The sequence below is a fragment of the Eschrichtius robustus genome, chromosome 6 (genome assembly GCF_028021215.1).
Source record: "Eschrichtius robustus isolate mEscRob2 chromosome 6, mEscRob2.pri, whole genome shotgun sequence".
In the NCBI taxonomy this organism is placed as follows: Eukaryota; Metazoa; Chordata; class Mammalia; order Artiodactyla; family Eschrichtiidae; genus Eschrichtius; species Eschrichtius robustus.
In genome coordinates, this window is record NC_090829.1 from 147,467,551 (window position 1) to 147,490,453 (window position 22,903).

The following is a 22,903-nucleotide window of genomic DNA, read 5'->3' on the forward strand; positions in this document are numbered from 1 at the left end:
TGTTAAGGTTTGTTCTTGTCCCGGAATGTGGTCTGCCTTGGCAAATGTTCCGTGTGAGCTTGAAAAGAATGTGTATCCTGCTGTTGTTGGATGAAGTAGTCTATAAATGTCAGTTATATCCTGATGATTGATGGTGGTGGTCAGTTCAACTATGTCCTTACTGGTTCTCTGCCTGCTGGCTCTGACCATTTCTGGGAAAGGGTTGTCAAAGTCTCCAACTATGACAGTGGATTGATCTATTGGTCTTTGCAGTTCTATCACTTTTCTGCTCATGCAGTTTGATGCTCTGTTGTTAGGTGCGTACACATTAAGGATTGCTGTGTCTTCTTGGAGAACTGTCCCTTTATCATTGTGTAATGCCCCTCACTATCCCTGATCACTTTCCTTACTTTGAAGTCTGCTCTGTCTGAAATTAACATAGCTGCTTCTGCTTTCTTTTGATTAGTGTTTACATGGTAAATCTTTCTCCATCCATTTACTTTTTTGTTTGTTTCTTTTGAGCTGTGCCACGCGGTATATGGGATTTTAGTTCCCTAACCAGGGATGGAACCCGTGGCCCCTGCAGTGGAAGCACAGAGTCCTAACCACTGGACCACGTCCCCCATCCGTTTACTTTTAATCTATAACTGTATATTTAAAGTGGGTTCTTATAGACCACATATAATTGTTTCTTGTTGTTTGATCCACTGTGACAGTCTCTCTTTTAATTGGTGTATTTAGACCAATTAAAAGTGATTATTCAAAGTGGCATTCAAAGTGATTATTGATATAGTTGGATTGATATCTACAGTATTTATTACCATTTTCTATTTGTTGCCCTTGTTCTTTGTTGTTTTCTTCTTCTCTTTTTCTGCTTTTTTGTTTCTGTTTGTTTTTGTGTGTGTTTGTGTGTGTGTGTGTGTGTGTTTTAAGCAGCTAAAGGTAGGGAGTTCAATCAGCATGAATTAAGGGTGAATTAATTCAGTGCTCACACATATGTTGGTTTAGAGCCTGACATGAACATGCTTTGATAAAAGTAAACTTAAGATACATATTTTCACAGGGTATATGTCCAGTAGTGGGATGGCTGGGTTGTATGGTAGTTCTATGTTTAGTTTTTTAAGGAACCTCCATACTGTTCTCCATAGTGGCTGTATCAATTTACCTTCCCACTAACAGTGCAAGAGAGTTCTCTGTTCACTGCAGCACTATTTACAATAGCCAGGACATGGAAGTGACCTACATGTCCATCGACAGATGAATGGATAAAGAAGATGTGGTACGTATATAGAATGGAATATTACTCAGCCATAGAAAGGAACCAAACTGGGTCATTTGTAGAGACGTGGTTGGACCTAGAGACTGTCATACAGAGTGAAGTAAGTCAGAAAGAGAAAAACAAACGTATATTAATGCATATATGTGGAATCTAGAAAACTGGTACAGATGAACTTATTTGCAAAGCAGAAATAGAGACACAGACATAGAGAACAAACATATGGAGACCAAGGGGGGAAGGGGGGGGTGGGATGAATTGGGAGATTGGGACTGACATATATATACTACTCTGTATAAAATAGATAACTAATGAGAACCCGCTGTATAGCACAGGGAACTCTGCTTGGTGCTCTGTGGTGAGCTAAATGGGAAAGAAATCCCAAAAGGAGGGGATATGTGTGTACATATGGCTGATTCACTTCACAGAAACCATCACAACATGGTGAAGCAACTATACCCCAATTAAAAAAATATATATGTTTTCATAAATTGATGGGATATTCACGTAATAGCCCATTTCCAAGTTTTAAAAATTCTCAGTTTTTAAATTCCTCTCTCCTGAAGCTCACTTCTTTTATCTATTTTCACTTTTATTGAGGTATAACTGACAAAATTGTAAGGTATTTAAGTGTACAGAATGATGATTTGATATCTGTATACATTATCAATGAATTGCCCCCATTGAGCTAATTAATACATCTGTCACCTCACATATTTACCTTTATTTTTAAAGTGAGAATACTTAAGTTCTACTCTCTTAGCAAATTTCAGTTATACAGCACAGTGTTATCAACTGTGGTCACTATGGTATACAGCAGATTCTCAGACCTTGTTCACCTCGTTACTGAAAGCTTGTGCCCGATTACCAGCCTCTCCCTATTTCCTTCACCCCCACAGCCCCTGGCAACCACTTTCCTACTGTTTCTCTGAGTTCAGCTTTTTTTTAGATTCCACATATGAGTGATACCATGCAGTATTTGTCCAGCTTCTTTCACTTACCAGAATGCCTTCTAGGTCCATCCATGTTGTTGCAAATGGCAAGATTTCTTTCTTTTTCATGGCTGAATAATACTCCGTTGTGTGTGTGAATATATATAATCACATTTTCCTTATCTATTCCTCTGTCAATGGATAGGTTCTTTCCATATCTTGGTTATTGTGATAATGCTGCAGTGAACATGGGAGTATAGGTATCTCTTTGAGACAATGGTTTCATTTCCTTTGGATATAAACCCAGATGTGGAATTGCTGGATCATATGGTAGTTCTATCTTTAATTTTTTGAGGAGCTCCACAGTGGCTGTACCAGTTTACATTCCCACTAACTGTGTACGAAGTTTTCCGTTTCTCCACATCCTCGCCAGCTTTTGTTACTGCTTATCTTTTTGATAATACATATCCCAACAGGTGTGAGGTGATATCTCATTGTGGTTTTGATTTGCATTTCCCTGATGACTAGTGATATTGAGCACTTTTTCATGTACTTATTGGCCATTTATATGTCTTCTTTGGAAAAGTATCTATTCAGGGTCTTTGCCCAGTTTAAATTGGGTTGTTTTTGTTATTATTTTTGCTATTGAGTTGTATGAGTTCTTTGTATATTTTGGTTATTAATCCCTTATTAGATAGGTGGTTTACAGACATTTTATCCAATTCTATAGTATATCTTTTCATTTTGTTGATGGTTTCCTTTGCTGTGCAGAAGCTTTTTAGTTCAATGTAGTACTTCTTATTTTTGCTTTTGTTGCCTTTGCTTTTGGTGTCTAATCCATAAAATTATTGGCAAGACCAGTGTCTCAAGGAGCTTTCATTCTTATGCAAGTGGCTGTCGAGTTTTCCCAGCACTGTTTTGAAGAGATTATCATTTCCCCATTGTGTATTCTTGGCTTATTTGTTGAAAATTAGTTGACCTCATATGTATGGGTTAATTTCTGGGCTCTCCATTCTGTTCCATTGATCTGTGTGTCTGTTTTTATGCCAATTCCATACAGTTTTGATTACTCTAGTTTGAAATCAGGAAGTGTGATGCCTGTAGCTTTGTTCTTCTTTATCAAGATTGCTGTGGTTATTTGGGGGTCTTTTGTGGTTCCATACAAATTTTAGGATTGTTTTTTCTATTTCTGTGAAGAATGCCATTGAAATTTTGATAGTGATTGCATTGTATCTGTAGCTTTCTTTGGGTAGTATGGACATTTTTTTTTTTTTTAATTTTTATTTATTTATTTTTATTTATTTATGGCTGTGTCGGGTCTTCGTTTCTGTGCGAGGGCCTTCTCCAGTTGTGGCAAGCGGGGGCCACCCTTCACCGCGGTGCGCAGGCCTCTCACCATCGCGGCCTCTCCTGTTGCGGAGCACGGGCTCCAGACGCGCAGGCTCAGCAGCCGTGGCTCACGGGCCCAGCCGCTCCGCGGCATGCGGGATCCTCCCAGACCAGGGCTCGAACCCGTGTCCCCTGCATTGATTGGCAGGCAGATTCTCAACCACTGTGCCACCAGGGAAGCCCTAGTATGGACATTTAAACAATACTGAGTCTTCCTATCCATGAACACGGGATATCTTTCCATTTGTTTGTGTCTTCTTCAGTTTCTTTCATTAGTATCTTTTAGTTTTCAATGTACAGATCTTTCACCTCCTTGGTTAAATTTATTCCTAGGTTTTCTTTTTCTTGATATAATTATAAATGGGATTGTTTTCTTAATTTCTCTTTCTGATAGTTCATTGTTGGTGTATAGAAATGCAACTGATTTTTGTTGATTTTGTATCCTGCAACTTTACTAATTTTGTTTATTAGTTCTAACAGTTTTTTCGTGGAGTCTTCAGGGTTTTCTATATATAGTGTCATGTCATCTTCAAATGGAGACATTTTTACTTCTTCCTGTCCAATTTGGATGCCTTTTCTTTCTTTTTCTTTCCAAATAACTGTGCTGGGACTTTTAGGACTGTGTTGAATAAAAGTGGTAAGAGGGGCATCCTTGTCTTGTTCCTGATCTTAGAGGAAAAGTTTTTAGCTTTTCACCATTGAGTATGATGTTCGATGTGGGCTTGTCATATATGGCCTTTATTATGTTGTGGTATGTCCCACCTATACACAGTTTTTTGAGAGGTTTTATAATGGAAGGTAGTTGAATTTTATCAAATGCTTTTTCTGCATATATTGAGATGATCATATGATTTTTATCCTTCATTTTGTTAATGTGGCATATTACATTTATGGATTTGCTAAGTTGAACCATCCCTGCATCCCAGGAATAAATCCCACTTGATTATGGTGTGTGATCCTTTTAATGTATTTAAAAAAATTTTTTAATTTTATATTAGAGTATAGTTGATTCACAATGTTGTGTTAGTTTCAGGTGTACAGCAAAGTGACTTAGTTATACATATTCATATATCTATTCTTTTTCAGATTCTTTCCCATGTAGGTTATTACAGAGTATTGAGTAGAGTTCCCTGTGCTGTACAGTAGGTCCTTGTTGATTGTCTGTTTTACATTTAGTAGTGTGCATATGCCAATCCCAACCTCCCAATTCATACCCCCTCCCCGACCTTTCCCCCTTAATGTATTGTTGAATTGGTTTGCTAATATTGTATTGAGGATTTTCCAACTATGTTCATTAGGGATATTGGCCTGTGATTTTCTTTTCTTGTAGTGTTCTTGTCTGGCTTAGGTGTCAGGGTAATGCTGGCCTCTTGTAGAATGAGAAATGAGTTTGGAAGAGTTCCCTCCTCTTCCGTTTTGGAAGAATTTGAGGTTTGGTATAAATTCTTTAAATTTTTGGTGGAATTTGTCAGTGAAGCAGTTTGGTCCTGGACTTTTGTTTGTTGGGAGGTTTTTGATTACTGATTCAATCTCCTACTAGTAATTGGTCTGTTCAGATTTCTTGTATCTTCATGATTTATTCTTGGTAGGCTGTATGTTTCTAGGAATTTATCAGTTTCTTCTAGGTTATCCAATTTGTTGGCATATAATTATTCATAGTGTCTCTTATGATCCTTTGTGTGATATCAGTTATAATAGCTCCTCTTTCATTTACAATTTTATATATTTCAGTCCTCTTCTTCGTAAGTCTAGCTAAAGATTTGTCTATTTTGTTTATCTTTTAAAAAAGGAAACTCGTTGATCTTTTCTGTTGTCTTGTTAGTCTCTATCTCATTTATTTCCTTCCTTCTACTAACTTTGGGCTAATTTGTTCTTCTTTTTCTAGTTCCTTGAGGTGAAAAGTTAGATTTGCTTATTTGAGATCTTTGCTTTTTCTTAATGTAGGCATTATTACTGTAAACTTCCCTCTTAGAACTGCTTTTGCTGCATCCCATAAGTTTTGGTGTGTTGTATTTCCATTTTTGTGTGTATCAAGATATTTTTTGATTTCTCTTTTGAATTCTTCTTTGACCCATTGGTTGTTTGGGAGCATGTTGTTTAATCTCCTCATATTTGTGAATTTTCCAGTTTTCTTCTGGTAATTTATTTCTAGTTTCATACCATTGCTATGAGAAAAGATGTTTGATATGATTTCAGTCTTCTTAAATTTATTAAGACTTGTTTTGTGGTTTAACATATGACCTATCCTGGAGAATGTTCCTTGAGTTCTTGAGAAAATGTATATACTCTGCTGCTGTTGCCTGGAATATTGTATAGGTCTGTTAATCCATCTGGTCTAATGTGTAGTTTAAGTCAAGTGTCACCTTATGATTTTCTGCCTGGATGATTTATCCATTGTTGAAAATTGGCTATTGAAGTCCCCTACAATTATTGGATTGCTGTCTATTTCTCTCTTCAGATCTCTTAATATTTTCCATAATATTTAGGTGCTCTGTCTTTTGAGGTTTTAATTGAGCATGTTATATGACTCCATTTTCTCTCCTTTCTTAGCATAGCAGTTATACTTGCTCTTTTTTGCTTTTTTAATTGGTTTCCCTACAGTTTTCAATATGTATTTACAGCTGTTCCGAGTCTGTTTTCATCTCACACTCTTAGGCTTCACGGTTAGTGTGAGCACTTTATGATAACAGAGTAATCCTGATTTCTCCCTCCTGTCCCTTGTATCATCATTTTCATTCATTTTATTATACATAAGCATAGATATACATACGTACATAAGCATACATGGTTAAATACTGTGTTGCTATTATTTTGGACAAATTGTTAGATTGATTAAGAATAGGAAAAATAAAAGTTTTAGTTTTATCTTCATTTATTTCTGTTTCAGTGATTTTCTTTCTTTATGCAGATCCGTGTTTCTGATCTACAGGCAGACCTCAGAGATATTGCAGGTTCAGTTCCAGACCACCGCAATAAAGCAAGTTGCACGAATTTTTTGGTTTCCCAGTGCATATAAAAGTTATGTTTACACTATACTGTAGTCTGTTAGGTGAGCGGTAGCATTATGTCTAAAATAGCAATGTACATACCTTAATTAAAATATACTTTATGGCTAAAAAATGCTAACCATCATCTGAGCCTTCAGTGGGTTCTAATCTTTTTGCAATAGTAACATCAAAGATGTTGATCACAGATTACCGTAACAAATACAATAATAATGCAAAAGTTTGAAATGTTGCGAGAATTACCAAAATGTGGCACACAGACACAAAGTGAGCAAAGGCTGTTGGAAAATGGCACTGATAGGGTTGCTCGATGCAGGGTTGCCACAAGCCTTCAATTTGTAAAAAGTACGGTATCTGTGAAGCACAATAAAATGAGATCTGCCTGTATATCATTTTCCTTCTTTCTAAAGAACTTCTTTTAACATTTCTTGCAAAGCAGGTCTACTGGCAACAAGTTCCCTCTATTTTTTTTTGTCTGAGGAAGTCTTTATTTCTCCTTCACTTTTGAAGGATAATTTCACAGGGTGCAGAATTCTAGGTTGGTGGGCTTTTTTCTCTCAATACTTTAAATATTTCACTCCACTCTCTTCTTGCTTGCATGGTTTCTGAGAATTCAGAGGAAATTTTATCTTTGTTCCCCAGTAGGTAGGTGTTTTTTCCCCCCAGCTTCTTTCAGGATTTTTTCTTTATCTTTTGAGTGTCTGTAGTTTGAAAATGACATGCCTTGTTTTACTTTTTTTTTTCCCCCCCACATTTATCTTGCTTGGTGTGCTCTGCACTCCTGGATCTGTGGGTTGGTGTTTGACATTAATTTGGGGAAATTCTCAGTCATTAGTTTTTCAACTACTTCTTCTGATCCCACCTCTCATTCTTCTCCTGGTACTTCCGTTTTGTGTCTACTATACCTTTTGTTGTTGTCCTACAGCCCTTGAATATGTTGTTGTATTTTTTAGCCTGTCTTCTGTGCTTTTCAGCTTTGCAGGTTTCTGTTGTCATTTCCTCAAGCTTGGAGGCTTGTTACTCAACTGTGTCCTTACTAATGAGCCATTGAAGACATCCTTCATTTCTGTTACATTGCTTTTCATCTTGAGCATTTGTTTTTGGTTCTTTTCAAGAATTTTCCTTTCTCTGCTTACATTGCCCATCTGTTCCTGCACTCTGTCTGCTTTATCCATTAGAGCCCTGAGCATATGAATCATAGTTGTTAAATTCCCAGCCTGATAATTACAGCATCCCTGCTGTGTCTGAGTCTGGTTCTAAGCCTCGCTGTGTGTCTTATACTGTTAGTACGTCTTGTGATTTTCTCCTGATAGCCAGGCATGATGACTGGATAAAGGTTCAGTGCAAACAGGCCTGTAGTGATGTGGTGGTGAGATGCGGGTCGGGGAGTGTTCTGTGGTCCTTCTGGGGTCTCAGTGTTTAGTGAGCCTGGGCCTCTGCACTGTGAACTTCACAGGTGCTTCTCAGTTTCTTTTCCTCTTTTAGGTGGGACACGATGGCTGGAGGGGGCTCAAGTTGGATATTTCTCGTTCTCCAGCTGGTTAGGTTCTGTTAACTAGTTTCTCCTGAGTGCAGATCCTGTTAAGAAGAACAGAATACTCTGGTGTATTTCAAATGCTTCCTTTCGAACTTGTCAGAAGCACTGAGGGGACTTTTCTCTGATGTTTACTGTGGGGACCTCTGTGACTGAGCCCGTCTGGAGCTTTGACTCTCAGGCTTGTCCACAGTGGGCCCCAGCAACTTGTCAACCACAGTTCATGTTTCCTCCCCTGGCAAATTGTGATTCTCTGTACGATCCTCCTCGACTTATGATGGGGCTACGTCCCAACACACCCATCATAAGTTGAAAATATCAAAGTCCAAAATGCAGGGACTTCCCTGGTGGCACAGTGGTTAAGAATCCGCCTGCCAATGCAGGGGAAACGGGTTTGAGCCCTGGTCCGGGAAGATCCCACATGCCGCGGAGCAGCTAAGCCCATGCGCCACAACTACTGAGCCTGTGCTGTAGAGCCCACGTGCCACAACTACTGAGGCCCGCACGCCTAGAGCCCGTGCTCCGCAACAAGAGAAGCCACCGCAACGAGAAGCCCGTGCACCGCAACAAAGAGTAGCCCCCGCTCGCTGCAACTAGAGAAAGCCCGTGCGCAGCAACGAAGACCCAACACAGTCAAAAATAAATAAATAAATTTATTTAAAAAAAAACAAAAAAACTTCAAAATGCACATAACACATCTAAGTTCCCGAACATCACAGCTGAGCCTTGCCTGCCTTAAATGTGCTCAGAGCACTCACATGAGCCTACAGTTGGGCAAAATCATAACCAAAGCCCATTTGATAATAAAGTGTTGACTATCTCATGTAATTGACTCAGTACTGTACTGAAAGTGTCGTTCACCCTAGCGATCTCATGGCTGACAGGGCTGTGGCTTGTGTGGCTCGTGTGTTGCACTGTGTATCGCTAGCCGGGAAAAGATCAAAATTCAAAATTCATAGTCTTTACTGAATTCCTATTGCACCGTTGTAAAGTTGAACCATCATAAGTAGGGGACCGTCTGTATTAGTCTCTCAGTTTCTCCTATTTGGGGGCAGCAGTTTGCTCTGTGACCTCATTTCTCTTACGGATCTAAGAAGAGTTCTTGATGTTTCAGTTTGTTCAGCTTTTCACTCGTTAGGACAGAATGGCAACTTCCCCCTAAGAGCAGGAGTGATGCAGGGACGGCCGCTCCACCACTTCTACTCCATATTGTACTGGGAAACCTAACCAGTGCAAAAGGGAGAGAAGAAGTGAAAGGCACACAGAATGAAGACAAAGAAATAAACCATCCCTTTCTCAGACAGCATGATTGTCTTTGTAGAAAATCCCAAGGAATCTCCAAAAACTTTCCTAGACTAGTAGGCAAGTTTAAGAAGATCACAGAGTACAAAGTCAACATACAAAAACCAGTCATATTTTTATATAAATACTAGCACTGTACAATACTATTTACAATAGCTCCAAAATGATGAAATCTGACAAAACATGTACAAGATCTGTATGCTGAAAACTACGTGATGCTGATAGATACGCATTGTTCATGGGCTGGAAGACAACCTTGTAAGGATGTCTCTTCTCCCCAGATTAATCTGTAGATTTAATACAATTCCAGTAAAAATCTAAGCAGGAGTTTTTGTAGATAAGTTCATTGTAAAATTTATGTGGAATGTAAACAAACTAGAATAGCTGATACAATTTTTAAAAGAACAAAATTGGAAGAATTATAGTACCTGACTTTAAAACTTAGTATAAAGCTCTGGTAGTCAAGACCGTGAAACTGGTGAAACGATAGACACGTAAGTCAATGGAACAGAATAGACAGTATATTCCTACAAATACGGTCAACTGATTCTTAACAGAGGGGCAAAGTCAATTTAATGAAGAAAAGATAGTCTTTTCACCTAATTATATTGGAACAATTGGCCATCCATGTGCAAAAAAAAGAACTTCAACTTTAAGCCTCATACCTCATACGAAACAATGAACTCAAAATTGATTACAGATCTAATTGCTTAGAACATAAAACTATAAAACTCTCGGAAGAAATCACAGGAGAAAGTGTTCATGGGTTAGTCAAAGGGTTTTTAGGTGTGACTCTAAAAGCATAATCTATTAAAGAAAAAGTGGATAAATTGGACTTCATCAAAAGTAAAAATGTCTGTTCTGTAAACGACAGTGTTAAGAGAATGAAAAGACAGGCTAAGATTAGGTGAAAATATTTGCAAATCACATACCCAGTGTGTATCCTGAATATACAAAGAATTCTCAAAATTCAACAGTCCCGAGGGGCACCTGGGTGTGCTGGGCTGCTCTTGACTTCGGTGCCACATGACCTCTGTGGCACTCCTGCTTTGATGTTCCACGTTTTTTTTTTTTCCTTTGTTAAATAAACATCAACATTTTATTCAAAATTAGGCCAGGAAATTGACATAGTCAAGTATAATCTAGGAACAGTTACTTTTTTTTTTTAACAACTTTATTGGACTATAATTGCTTTACAATTGTTGGATGTAAAGCAACATTTGCTTTACAAATGTTGGATGCTAAGCAACATTTGCTTTACAAATGTTGGATGCTGCTGTGTAACAAAGTGAATCAGCTATATGTGTACGTATATCCCCACATCCCCTCCCTCTTGCATCTCCCTCCCACCCTCCCTATCCCACCCCTCTAGGTGGTCACAAAGCACCGAGCTGATCTCCCTGTGCCATGCAGCTGCTTCCCACTAGCTATCTATTTTACATTTGGTAGTGTATATATGTCCATGCCACTCTCTCACTTCATCCCAGCTTACACTTCCCCCTCCCTGTGTCCTCAAGTCCATACTCTACGTCTGTGTCTTTATTCCTGTCCTGCTCCTAGGTTCATCAGAACCTTTTTTTTTTCTTAGATTCCATATATATGTGTTAGCATACGGTATTTGTTTTTCTCTTTCTGACTGACTTCACTCTGTATGACAGACTCTAGGCCCATGCACCTCACTACAAATAACTCAGTTTCGTTTCTTTTTATGGCTGAGTAATATTCCATTGTATACATGTGCCACATCTTCTTTCTCCATTCATCTGTCGAAGGACACTTAGGTTGCTTCCATGTCCTGGCTATTGTAAATAGTGCTGCAATGAACATTGTGGTACATGACTCTTTGAATTATGGTTTTCTTAGGGTATATGCCCAGTAGTGGGATTGTTGGGCCATATGGTAGTTCTATTTTTAGTTTTCTAAGGAACCTCCATACTGTTCTCCATAGTGGTTGTATCAATTTACATTCCCACCAACAGTGCAAGCAGGTTTCCTTTTCTCCACACCCTCTCCAGCATTTACTGTTTGTAGATTTTTTGATGGCCATTCTGACCGGTGTGAGGTGATACCTCATTGTAGTTTTGATTTGCATTTCTCTAATGATTAGTGATGTTGAACATCTTTTCATGTGTTTTTTGGCAATCTGTATATCTTTAGAGAAATGTCTATTTAGGTCTTCTGCCCATTTTTGGATTGGGTTGTTTGTTGTTTTGATATTGAGCTGCATGAGCTGCTTGTATATTTTGGAGATTAATCCTTTGTCAGTTGCTTCATTTCCAAATATTTTCTCCCATTCTGAGGGTTGTTTTTTCATCTTGTTTATGGTTTCCTTTGCTGTGCAAAAGCTTTTAAGTTTCATTAGGTCCCATTTGTTTATTTTTGTTTTTATTTCCATTTCTCTAGGAGGTGGGTCAAAAAGGATCTTGCTCTGATTTATGTCATAGAGTGTTCTGCCTATGTTTTCCTCTAAGAGTTTTATACTGTCTAGCCTTGCATTTAGGTCTTCAATCCATTTTGAGTTTATTTTTGGGTATGGTGTTAGGAAGTGTTCTAATTTCATCTTTTTACATGTAGCTGTCCAGTTTTCCCAGCACCACTTTTGAAGAGGCCGTCTTTTCTCCATTGTATACTCTTGCCTCCTTTATCAAAGATAAGGTGACCATACGTGTGTCGGTTTATCTCTGGGCTTTCTATATCCTGTTCCATTGATCTATATTTCTCTTTTCATGCCAGTACCATACTGTCTTGATTACTGTAGCTTTGTAGTATAGTCTGAAGCCCGGGAGCCTGATTCCTCCAGCTCTGTTTTTCTTTCTCAAGATTGTTTTGGCTATTTGGGGTCTTTTGTGTTTCCATACAAATTGTGAAATTTTTTGTTCTAGTTCTGTGAAAAATGCCATTGGTAGTTTGATAGGGATTGCATTGAATCTGTAGATTGCTTTGGGTGGTATAGTCATTTTCACAATGTTGATTCTTCCAATCCAAGAACATGGTATATCTCTCCATCTGTTTGTATCATCTTTAATTTCTTTCATCAGTGTCTTATAGTTTTCTGCATACAGGTCTTTTGTCTCCTTAGGTAGGTTTATTCCTAGGTATTTTATTTTTTATGTTGCAATAGTAAATGGGAGTGTTTCTTTAATGTCTCTTTCAGATTTTTCATCATTAGTGTATAGGAATGCAGGAGATTTCCGTGCATTAATTTTGTATCCTGCTACTCTACCAGATTCATTGATTAGCTCTAGTAGTTTTCTGGTAGCATCTTTAGGATTCTCTATGTATAGTATCATGTCATCTGCAAACAGTGACAGTTTTACTCCTTCTTGTCCGATTTGGATTCCTTTTATTTCTTTTTCTTCTCTGATTGCTGTGGTTAAAACTTCCAAAACTATGTTGAATAATAGTGGTGAGAGTGGGCAACCTTGTCTTGTTCCTGATCTTAGAGGAAATGGTTTCAGTTTTTCACCACTGAGAATGATGTTGGCTATGGGTTTGTCATATATGGCCTTTATTATGTTAAGGTAGGTTCCCTGTATGCCTACTTTCTGGAGAGTTTTTTATCATAAATGGGTGTTGAATTTTGTCAAAAGCTTTTTCTGCATCTATTGAGATTATCATATGGTTTTTATCCTTCAATTTGCTAATATGGTGTATCACATTGATTGATTTGCATATATTGAAGAATCCTTGCATTCCTGGGATAAACTCCACTTGATCATGGTGTATGATCCTTTTAATGTGCTGTTGGAGTCTGTTTGCTAGTACTTTGTTGAGGATTTTTGCATCTGTGTTCATCAGAGATATTGGCTGTAGTTTTCTTTTTTTGTGACATCTTTGTCTGGTTTTGGTATCAGGGTGATGGTGGCCTCGTAGAATGAGTTTGGGAGTGTTCCTTCCTCTGCTATATTTTGGAAGATTTTGAGAAGGATGGGTGTTAGCTCTTCTCTAAAGGTTAGATAGAATTCGCCTGTGAAGCCATCTGTTCCTGGGCTTTTGTTTGTTGGAAGATTTTTAATCACAGTTTCAATTTCAGTGCTTGTGTTTCGTCTGTTTATGTTTTCTATTTCTTCCTGGTTCAGTCTTGGGAGGTTGTGCTTTTCTAAGAATTTGTCCATTTCTTCCAGGTTGTCCATTTTATTGGCATATAGTTGCTTGTAGTAATCTCTCATGATCCTTTGTATTTCTGCAGTGTCAGTTGTTACTTCTCCTTTTTCATTTCTATTTCTGTTGATTTGAGTCTTCTCCCTTTTTTTCTTGGTGAGTCTGGCTAATGGTTTATCAATTCTGTTTATCTTTTCAAAGAACCAGCTTTTAGTTTTATTGTTCTTTGCTATCATTTCCTTCATTTCTTTTTCATTTATTTTTGATCTGATCTTTATGATTTCTTTCCTTCTGCTAACTTTGGGGGTTTTTTTGTTCTTCTTTCTCTAATTGCTTTAGGTGTAAGGTTAGGTTGTTTGAGATTTTTCTTGTTTCTTGAGGTAGGATTGTATTGCTATAAACTTCCCTCTTAGAACTGCTTTTGCTGCATCCCATAGGTTTTGGGTCGTTGTGTTTTCATTGTCATTTGTTTCTAGGTATTTTTTGATTTCCTCTTTGATCTTTTCAGTGATCTCTTGGTTATTTAGTAGTGTATTGTTTAGCCTCCATGTGTTCGTATTTTTTACAGATTTTTTCCTGTAATTGATATCTAGTCTCATAGTGTTGTGGTCGGAAAAGATACCTGATACGATTTCAATTTTATTAAATTTACCAAGGCTTGATTTGTGACCCAGGATATGATCTATCCTGGAGAATGTTCTATGAGCACTTGAGAAGAAAGTATTCTGGTTTTTTTTTGGATGGAATATCCTATAAATATCAATTAAGTCCATCTTGTTTAATGTGTCGTTTAAAGCTTGTGTTTCCTTATTTATTTTCATTTTGGATGATCTGTCTATTGGTGAAAGTGGGGTTTTAAAGTCCCCTACTATTATTGTGTCACTGTCGATTTCCCCTTTTATGGCTGTTAGCATTTGCCTTATGTATTGAGGTGCTCCTGTGTTGGGTGCATATATATTTACAATTGTTATATCTTCTTCTTGGATTGATCCCTTGATCATTATGTAGTGTCCTTCTTTGTCTCTTGTATTAGTCTTTATTTTAAAGTCTGTTTTGTCTGATATGAGAATTGCTACTCCAGCTTTCTTTTGATTTCCATTTGCATGGAATATCTTTTTCCATCCCCTCACTTTCAGTCTGTATGTGTCCCTAGGTCTGAAGTGGGTCTCTGTAGACAGCATATGTACGGGTCTTGTTTTTGTATCCATTCAGCCAGTCTATGTCTTTTGGTTGGAGCATTTAATCCATTCACATGTAAGGTAATTATCGACATGTATGTTCCTATTACCATTTTCTTAATTGTTTTGGGTTTGTTTTTGTAGGTCTTTTCCTTGTCTTGTGTCTCCTGTCTGGAGAAGTTCCTTTAGCATTTGTTGTAAAGCTGGTTTGGTGGTGCTGAATTCTCTTAACTTTTGCTTATCTGTAAACGTTTTAATTTCTCCATCTAATCTGAATGAGATCCTTGCTGGGTAGAGTAATCTTGGTTGTAGGTTTTTCCCTTTCATCACTTTAAGTATGTCCTGCCACTCCCTTCTGGCTTGCAGAGTTTCTGCTGAAAAATCATCTGTTAACCTTATGGGGATTCCCTTGTATGTTCTTTGTTGCTGTTCCCTCGCTGCTTTTAATATTTTCTTCTTTGTATTTAATTTTTGATAGTTTGATTAGTATGTGTCTTGACATGTTTCTCTTTGGGTTTATCCTGTATGGTACTCTCTGTGCTTCCTGGACTTGATTGACTATTTCCTTTCCCATGTTAGGGAAGTTTTTGACTATAATCTCTTCAAATATTTTCTCAGACCCTTTCTTTTTCTCTTCTTCTTCTGGGACCCCTATAATTCGAATGTTGGTGCGTTTAATGTTGTCCCAGAGGTCTCTGAGACTGTCCTCAATTCTTTTCATTCTTTTTCCTTTATTCTGCTCCCTGGTGGTTATTTCCACCCTTTTATCTTCCAGGTCACTTATCCGTTCTTCTACCTCAGTTATTCTGTTATTGATTCCTTCTAGAGTATTTTTAGTTTCAGTAATTGTGTTGTTCATCACTGTTTGTTTGCTCTTCAGCTCTTCTAGATCCTTGTTAAATGTTTCTTGTATTTTCTTCATTCTGTTTCCGAGATTTTGGATCATCTTTACTATCATTACTCTGAATTCTTTTTCCGGTAGGTTGCATATTTCGTCTTCATTTATTTGGTCTTGTAAGTTTTTACCTTGCTCCTTTGTCTGTAACATATTTTTTTGTCGTTATATATATATTTTTTAATGGGTGGTGCTGTATTCCTGTCTTACTGGTTGTTTGGCCTGAGATGTCCAGCAGTGGAGTTGGCAGGCAGTTGGATAGAGCTGGGTCTTGGTTCTGAGATGCGGACCTCCTGGAGGCCTCATTCCGATTGATATTCCCTGGGGTCTGAGGTTCTCTGTTAGTCCAGCAGTTTGGACTCGGAGCTCCCACCACAGGAGCTCAGGCCTGACCTCCAGCCTGGGAACCAAGATCCTGCAAGTTTCATGGCACAGTTAAAAAAAAAAAAAAAAAAAGGAAGAAATAAAGAAAAAAAGGAGCAGTACAATATCAAAGAATGAAAAACAAAATAAAATTAGAAAGATAAAAAATATATTAGGAAAAATAAAACCACAACAGAAAAAAGAAAATAAAAAGGGGGGGGGGTTGCAGCAAGCCAGGAGGAGAGATCACTAACGAAGTATAAAGAATAAAACAAAATTAGAAAAATAAAAGGTTTATTAGGAAAAACAAAAATCTAAAAGAATCAACGACAGTGAATCAACAAGGTAAAACAGAACCCCAATCTAAAAGAGGAAAAAAGAAAAAGAAAAGAAAAAAAAAGCCTTGGCTATGAGGGTGGAGTTCAGGTGAGGGTGGAACAGGCAGGGGCGGGGTTTAGGGTGGGGCGGGACCTAGGCGGGTGGGGGGGTGACGTTTGAGCGGGGAACGGGACCTCTGTTTAGGGCGGAAGGGGAGAGGCAGCAGGTGGAAAGGAGGGCCTCTGGAGTGTGGAGCTCCGGAGTTTGGAGGTAGGGCCCTGAGTGGGGGTGTGTGGGTGGGGTTTAGGCCCAGCGCGTTGGAGCGGGTCTCAGAGGTGGTCTCCGAGTGTAGGGGCGGGGCTTGGGCTCCACATGGCAGGAGGGGGCCTGGGTGGGCAGAGGATCAGGCCCAGGAGCCCAACAGGTTTCTGGGGGCCCGAGTGGGTAGGGGAGACCTGGCCACACTCCCTTTTGATCCTCTGCCCTCCCAACGGTCCCCCAATTTCCCCTTTCGGGTGTGGGATCCCTTCCCCTCCCCCAGGCACCCCTTAGGGGCACCAATCCTGTCCCACCTCCGCTTCTCCTCCCCCCTCACTCCCCCCACGTCCTACTGGTCGTTGAGGGTTCCTCCCGTCCCCTTAGGTGTCCATGGTCCCCCATTGGTGCCTGGTAGGTGCCCTAGTTGTGAGGAGACGCAAATTCTGCCTCCTCCTAGTAGGCCATCTTGACTCCACCCCCGATGTTCCACGTTTTTAAGAAGTGACTTCAGCCAACTTTAAGGGTGGTGAGAATCCTGAGGATACCCCAGACCAGGTTGATCCTGTTGGAGAGTTAAGACCCCGAAACACTTGAGGGCTTTAGGCACGTGGGGACAGCTGACTGCCGAGTGAGTGGGGTGGGCGAGAGGCTGATTTCCCTGACCGTTAGCCACGCCCAGTTCTGAACTCCACGCGGCTCGATGGGGCTTAAGCCCAGGCTGTGACTGGACTCGGTGACGACTGCCGTGTGGGCGCAAGAGAAGCCCTCCCCTGGGCCGGGCAGCTCAGCCCATTCTGTGCCTCTGGAGGTGACAGACGTGAAGACCCGAGTCTGAGCAGCGAGGGGGCTGCACAGACACGGTGTCTCCTGTGCGTCTCCCTCCCTGCAGTTTGAGTTCATGATCGAGTCTATCCTATATGCCCGGGACGCGTGGCTGAAGGAGGACGGGGTCATCTGGCCGACCACGGCCGCGCTGCACCTGGTGCCCTGCAGCGCCGACAGGGACTACCGCAGCAAGGTGCTCTTCTGGGACAACGCCTACGAGTTCGACCTCAGTGCCCTCAAGTGAGTGTCACCGGGCGCTCCCGGGCTGTGGGAGCGTGGAGGGCGGGCTGCAGGTCTCAGACCTGCCACCGCGCTGAGCTCAGTTTGCTCACGTGACTAAGAAGTTTGCACGTTGCCTTACAGGTCTTTAAACCGACAACAGATGTGATGGGAAATTGAAATGTCCCATTTATAAGACCCCAAATATAATGGGAAAAATAAGGTCATGTTTATAAACGCGTGGGCCGTTAAAACAAATGAATGTTCCCACTAAGAGCCGTAACCTTTTAACAAGAGTCAGAAAATGTGTTAGTGAAGGCATCGCTGGCATTTGGTAAAGAAAGCAGTGCTCCGCAAAAGTTCACTTGCTGGTGTATAACATACGTCAGGCTTGTGGTAGAGCTTCAGGTTTTAACATAAAACAGTCTTCTCTCAAGGCCTTCATGGTTGTCACATCTCCTCCTCTGAGAAGGATAGTGACACGTGTCGGCTGCGTCCCCTCTGAGGTGCCGTGGGACGTGGGCAGGAGAGACCCAGCAGCAGCCCTGGAATTAGGGAAGGGCCCCTTTGTCAGAGGCAGAAAGAAGCTTCTGTTCAATGAGCCTGGACACCTGCTAGGTATCCAGCTGGGGAGTTGGCAGCAAGATGGGGGCCTCTGGGCCTTTTTATTTTTTGTTAAAAAACTCAAAAAAAGAAAAAGTATCAACATAAAGGTATGGAATCTTCCCTAGTCAATGTACTCTCAACCCAAATCCCAAAGGGGATAGAGAGGAAGGGTCTCCAACAGAGTCGTTCCGTGGTTCATGTAGGACTAATGTGTGGGAAGGGCTGGGAAGGTTTGAAAAGAGCAGGCGGGGCGGGGGGGTGGTTTCTCATGCTGCCCGAATTAACGCCCAGTAATGAAAGCGACAAGGAAAGACGGAGGAAACTCTGAACAGGGTCTGTGGTGTCCGGAAAAGGCGCACCGTGAACTGGCGGGCGGAGGGATAAGGTGCTGAGGCCGCACGTTATCTGGGACACTGGTTGGCCCCTTGGAGGAGATGTCTGTTCTCCTCTCACGCCATTCGTTAACATTTAATTGCCCGTGGATTCCGTGTTCTCTGGGTGTGTGCTGAGACCCCACGAGTAGGACACCGAGGGGCCCCGGAGGGCTGGCCTCCTCGGGCCTCCTCAGCCCTGCCTCTTGCCCGTGAGTTAGAATTCCTGCTAACGCAGGGGAGGCGTGATAGCCGGAGATGTGGGTAAATGATATTGAGCAATTACTGTGACTTTTCCCCAGATCTTTAGCAATTAAGGAGTTTTTTTCGAAGCCCAAGTATAACCACATTTTGAAACCAGAAGACTGTCTCTCTGAGCCATGCACCATATTACAGCTGGACATGAGAACGGTGCAGATCGCCGACCTCGAGGTGAGAAGAGGTGACCTTTCCTTCCTATTCAAATAAACAGGTTAAACTTGTTGCTATTGATTTTCCCACAGTCTTTTTTTTTTTCCTACTCTGATTTTGTTTTTTGTATTTTTAGGTTATTTTCTTTATAGTTAACCTCTTTAACATCTTCAGTTACTTTTAGACTTATGTGTAATATTCTCAGCATCTTCAGATTCAAATAAATTATATGTTTCATCATGGAATTTGAATTAAATTTTTTTTCTAAGTTTTTTTTAGCTCCCATTGATGATAAAATTCTTAAAATTCTTTTACTTACCCTCTGTGGCCACGAGGTGGCGTGTGCGGGTTAAGGGCTGCTCTGAGGTGGAGGAACCCCCTTCTGGAACTTAGATGGGCAAAACCACGTGCAAAATGAACTTTTGAGGCTTTAGTTAGTTTGGGGATTGTAGAGACTCAGTCTGGAGCTTTATATTTGTACAAAGAATTGAGAAGAGGAAGTATTCCACTTGAATTTGGGGACAGAAAATTAGGCAAATGAGACCCAAATTGCTCAAAACCTCTTCTGATTATCTGCAGCCTTTGAGTTCAGGATGCAGGTTTTAACATTTACTTTCCCTAGGAGGAAATATGGTTTTTGATGTGTTCAGCTAAACTAGCAAGTTACAGATTTGTGGTATAACTACTGAAATAGACGGTGTGGCTGCCTGGGGCAGTGCTGTGGGATCTGGGACAGAGCCTCACGGAGGCGGGAGCTGCCCCCCCGGTCCCCAGCGCCCTTTTCTTACTCATTTGCTTGAACACAGATGATGAAAGGTGAGCTGCACTTTGACATCAAGAAGGCAGGCACCCTCCACGGGTTCACAGCCTGGTTCAGCGTCCGGTTCCAGAACCTGGAGGAGGACGAGCCACAGCTGGTGCTGAGCACGGGCCCGCTGCACCCGTGAGTGTGCCCCTCCTTCTCCTGTGGGCAGCACGGAAAGCCTGGCAGAGTCACGAGTTTAAAGATCTAGTAATATCAGAAGTGGGCCCAAAATCTCTCCAGACGCGGGCATGTGGGTGGGTGGGCTGGCGCTGGGGCCGGGCTGTGTGTGGCGGTGAGTCCAGGTTGCCCCCCCGGCATCGGGCTTCCTCGGGGCTGGGGTCGGGGGGTCGCCAGCACCCTGGATGGTCAGGCTCCACCTTCTCTCTGTGGCCCCAAATGCTGCTGCAGCTCTTCACCATCTGACACAGAAGCAGTCCACAGGGTTCCAGGGGCTTTTACTTCGACTTCTGGGGAAGGCAGATGTTTCCTGAGACACATTTTTTGAGCAGTAAGGTTTCGGGGCTGCACGCTTGCTCCTGCGCGTGGGGAAGTGCACCTTGTCTGTCGTGGTGCTGGACACAGCGGCCCCTGGGGGGGGCACCGCCTTCATTCGGGGACTTCCACTGCCCCTTTCAGTAATGGCCCCAATGCTCCCCTGCACCATGTGGTCGGCAGAAGTGAGCACGCCCAGGGAGGGACGCAGACGCCCGAGTCAGACGCCCCCGTGGTCTTTGGGCCCAGGCGGTCCTCAGCGTCCTTTGTGGAAGTTGAGCCGGAGGACGAGCTGCCTGGCCAGAGCCTCCTTCCAGGGCCCGCAAGAGAGGGGCCTCAGGGGCCCCCGCAAACCGTGTGTGCCTGGCGTTTCCCACCTAAGTGTCTGCGTGGGGTCATCCACACACAGGTGGCATGGGGACAGGATGGGGGGCAGGGCGTGGGCCAGGGAGGGAGACCCCCCCACGGTGGCTGAGGGGGCGGCCCAGCGTCAGGGAGGATGTGACACGAGGGGGAGACGCAGCAGAACCTCACTGTGGGGTGTGACCTGGGTCCTTTCAGGTGCTTGGGCGTGAGAGTCACAGGACTTACAGAATCTGGGGTGTCACTGCTCCCCCAAATGCTGCACTTGTTTGCTCACACTCTATTGAACCTTCACAGGAATTACGACTTTTTTTGGACACGATTTCAGCAGCGTGTATCTCGTTTTAACTGCAGAAACTAGAACCGTGGGCGTCAGCAGTTCAGAGAAGGTGGCTTTGGGTGGGCACTGCCGTGCCAGCTCGTGGAGGCTGGGTTAACCCCACGAGGGGCTGGGGACAGGCGGCCCCTGGGGACCTGTGTCTGGCCACGTGCCCCTGCGGCCCGGCCTCCTTGGCACCAGGGAATCTGTGCAGCGACAAGGAGGCCCCCCGGGTTGTGGGTCCACGCGGGTCCCATGAAGCCGTCTGATCACAGGGTGGGGGCATGGCAGTCCCGATGGGCTCCCTGAGGGGTGACAACACGCCCCTGTCTTGCAGCACCACCCACTGGAAGCAGGTGCTGTTCATGATGGACGAGCCCGTGTCCGTCCTCGCGGGAGACGTGGTCACAGGCTCAGTGGTGTTGCAGAGAAACCCCGTGTGGAGACGGCACATGTCTGTCACTCTGAGCTGGTCCGTCACTTCTAGGCAAGACCCCGGGTCGCAGAAAGTAAGATATTTAGCTGTGGAGTCACGGGCTGTGGTGCCAGTCTGGGCAGCTGGTGGGTCTGTGGTGGTCTCGGTGGCAGATGCCTATTCCCACCCGGCAGACCCCGTGGCCAGAGCTGGGGCTGAGGGCCGGGCCATGGTGCAACCTCGCTCACCCTGCGTGCCTTGCCGTGGGCAATGTGGACGTGCGGTGGAGTCGTGTTCTGGCCGTGGCAGCAGTTTGAGGGCTGAAGTGAGCATGTGGCCAGGCGGGGCCTTAGGGCTCACGGCTCACAGAGCCCACGGAAAATCCTCCTCTTCAGACTCAGGGTTAATGCAGGAGAGGGAAGAAAATAATCAAATGGTTTCCCTTTATTTTGTAGTACCTGTTTTGCGCTTTGCTTTATGCTGATTTTACATTAAAAAAGTTTAAATGTTTGTTGTTGAAAGTCTGCACCTGAATACCAGACTCTTGTCCAGTATTAAATTATTATTAGGAAATACTGTGTGTTAATCAAACTGAAATGATTTATCGTCTGATTGGTTTGTTTCCTTTGTCTTTCTCAGGTTGGAGAGAAAGTCTTTCCCATCTGGAGATGACAGGTGCAGCTCTGTGTGGGATGCAGCGTCTTGGAGGGACAGACGTGACTCAGTGGAGTCGGCCCTGGACGGGAACGCGTGTCCTGTGGAAGCCGCGGACTTGCACCAGGATGGGGTGGTAACACCCTCACCTGAGGGCTCGGGGCCGCGGGCCCTCCCCAGACGCGCCCGTGCTCCTCGGGACCCACGCTCGCCATTGTCACTGCCCTACCTGTCCTTAGAACTGGGCTGTGTTTCCAGGTGTCCACCTGTGGGTAGTTGATGGCCCAGTGTCCCTCAGCCAGGTCTAGTTCTAAGCTCGTAGGACACTCTTGTCAACCCTGTGCTCCTGTGAAGGTGGCTGTTCATGCGTCGTGTGTGCGTGTCCTTCCCGCCCTCGGCTCACCCACTCAGCTCGCGGGATGTGGGGTCACACAGAGCCTCGTGGGAGCCTGAGGTGCGATGCATGCGATGGGGCTCTGCATGGGGTAGTCCACTTGTAGAGACGTCTTCCAGATAAATTATGTGTCGGCACATAGTACATGCTCAATAAATATTTTTTAATAAATGAATGTTGGTGTATATCCTGTTTCTGTGCACATACATTATTTTTCAAAAGCATGGATCATACTGTGTGCACTGCTCTGTAACCTTTCTCATCTAATGTTATGAAGAAACTTTCATGCCAGTAGGTACATGTCTGCAGTTTTTGGTTTGTGTGGTTTTGATTTTTAGTTAAATATAAATTATATACACCAAACCGCATAAGTCATGAGTATACAGATGGATGAAGTTTCACAAAGTGGGCACACGTGTAACCAGTGCTCAGGCCCAGACCCTTCAACACGCTGGAGGCCCCAAGTGCCCCTCCCACTCAGAACCACCCCCAAGGCTGA

General features: G+C 42.6%; 1 protein-coding gene across 1 annotated transcript in view; it reads left to right on the forward strand.

The window, feature by feature from the left end:
* The window catches only part of PRMT2 (protein arginine methyltransferase 2), a 39,251-nt gene extending 16,672 nt beyond the window's left edge, over positions 1–22,579 (forward strand). The window contains exons 8-12 of the mRNA XM_068547263.1: positions 17,420–17,595; positions 18,854–18,983; positions 19,769–19,905; positions 21,279–21,450; positions 21,996–22,579. Coding sequence (XP_068403364.1) covers positions 17,420–17,595; positions 18,854–18,983; positions 19,769–19,905; positions 21,279–21,450; positions 21,996–22,028 — 648 coding nt within the window. The 3' untranslated portion in view covers positions 22,029–22,579. The remainder of the gene's footprint in view (positions 1–17,419; positions 17,596–18,853; positions 18,984–19,768; positions 19,906–21,278; positions 21,451–21,995) is intronic.
* Positions 22,580–22,903: the final 324 nt, after the last annotated feature.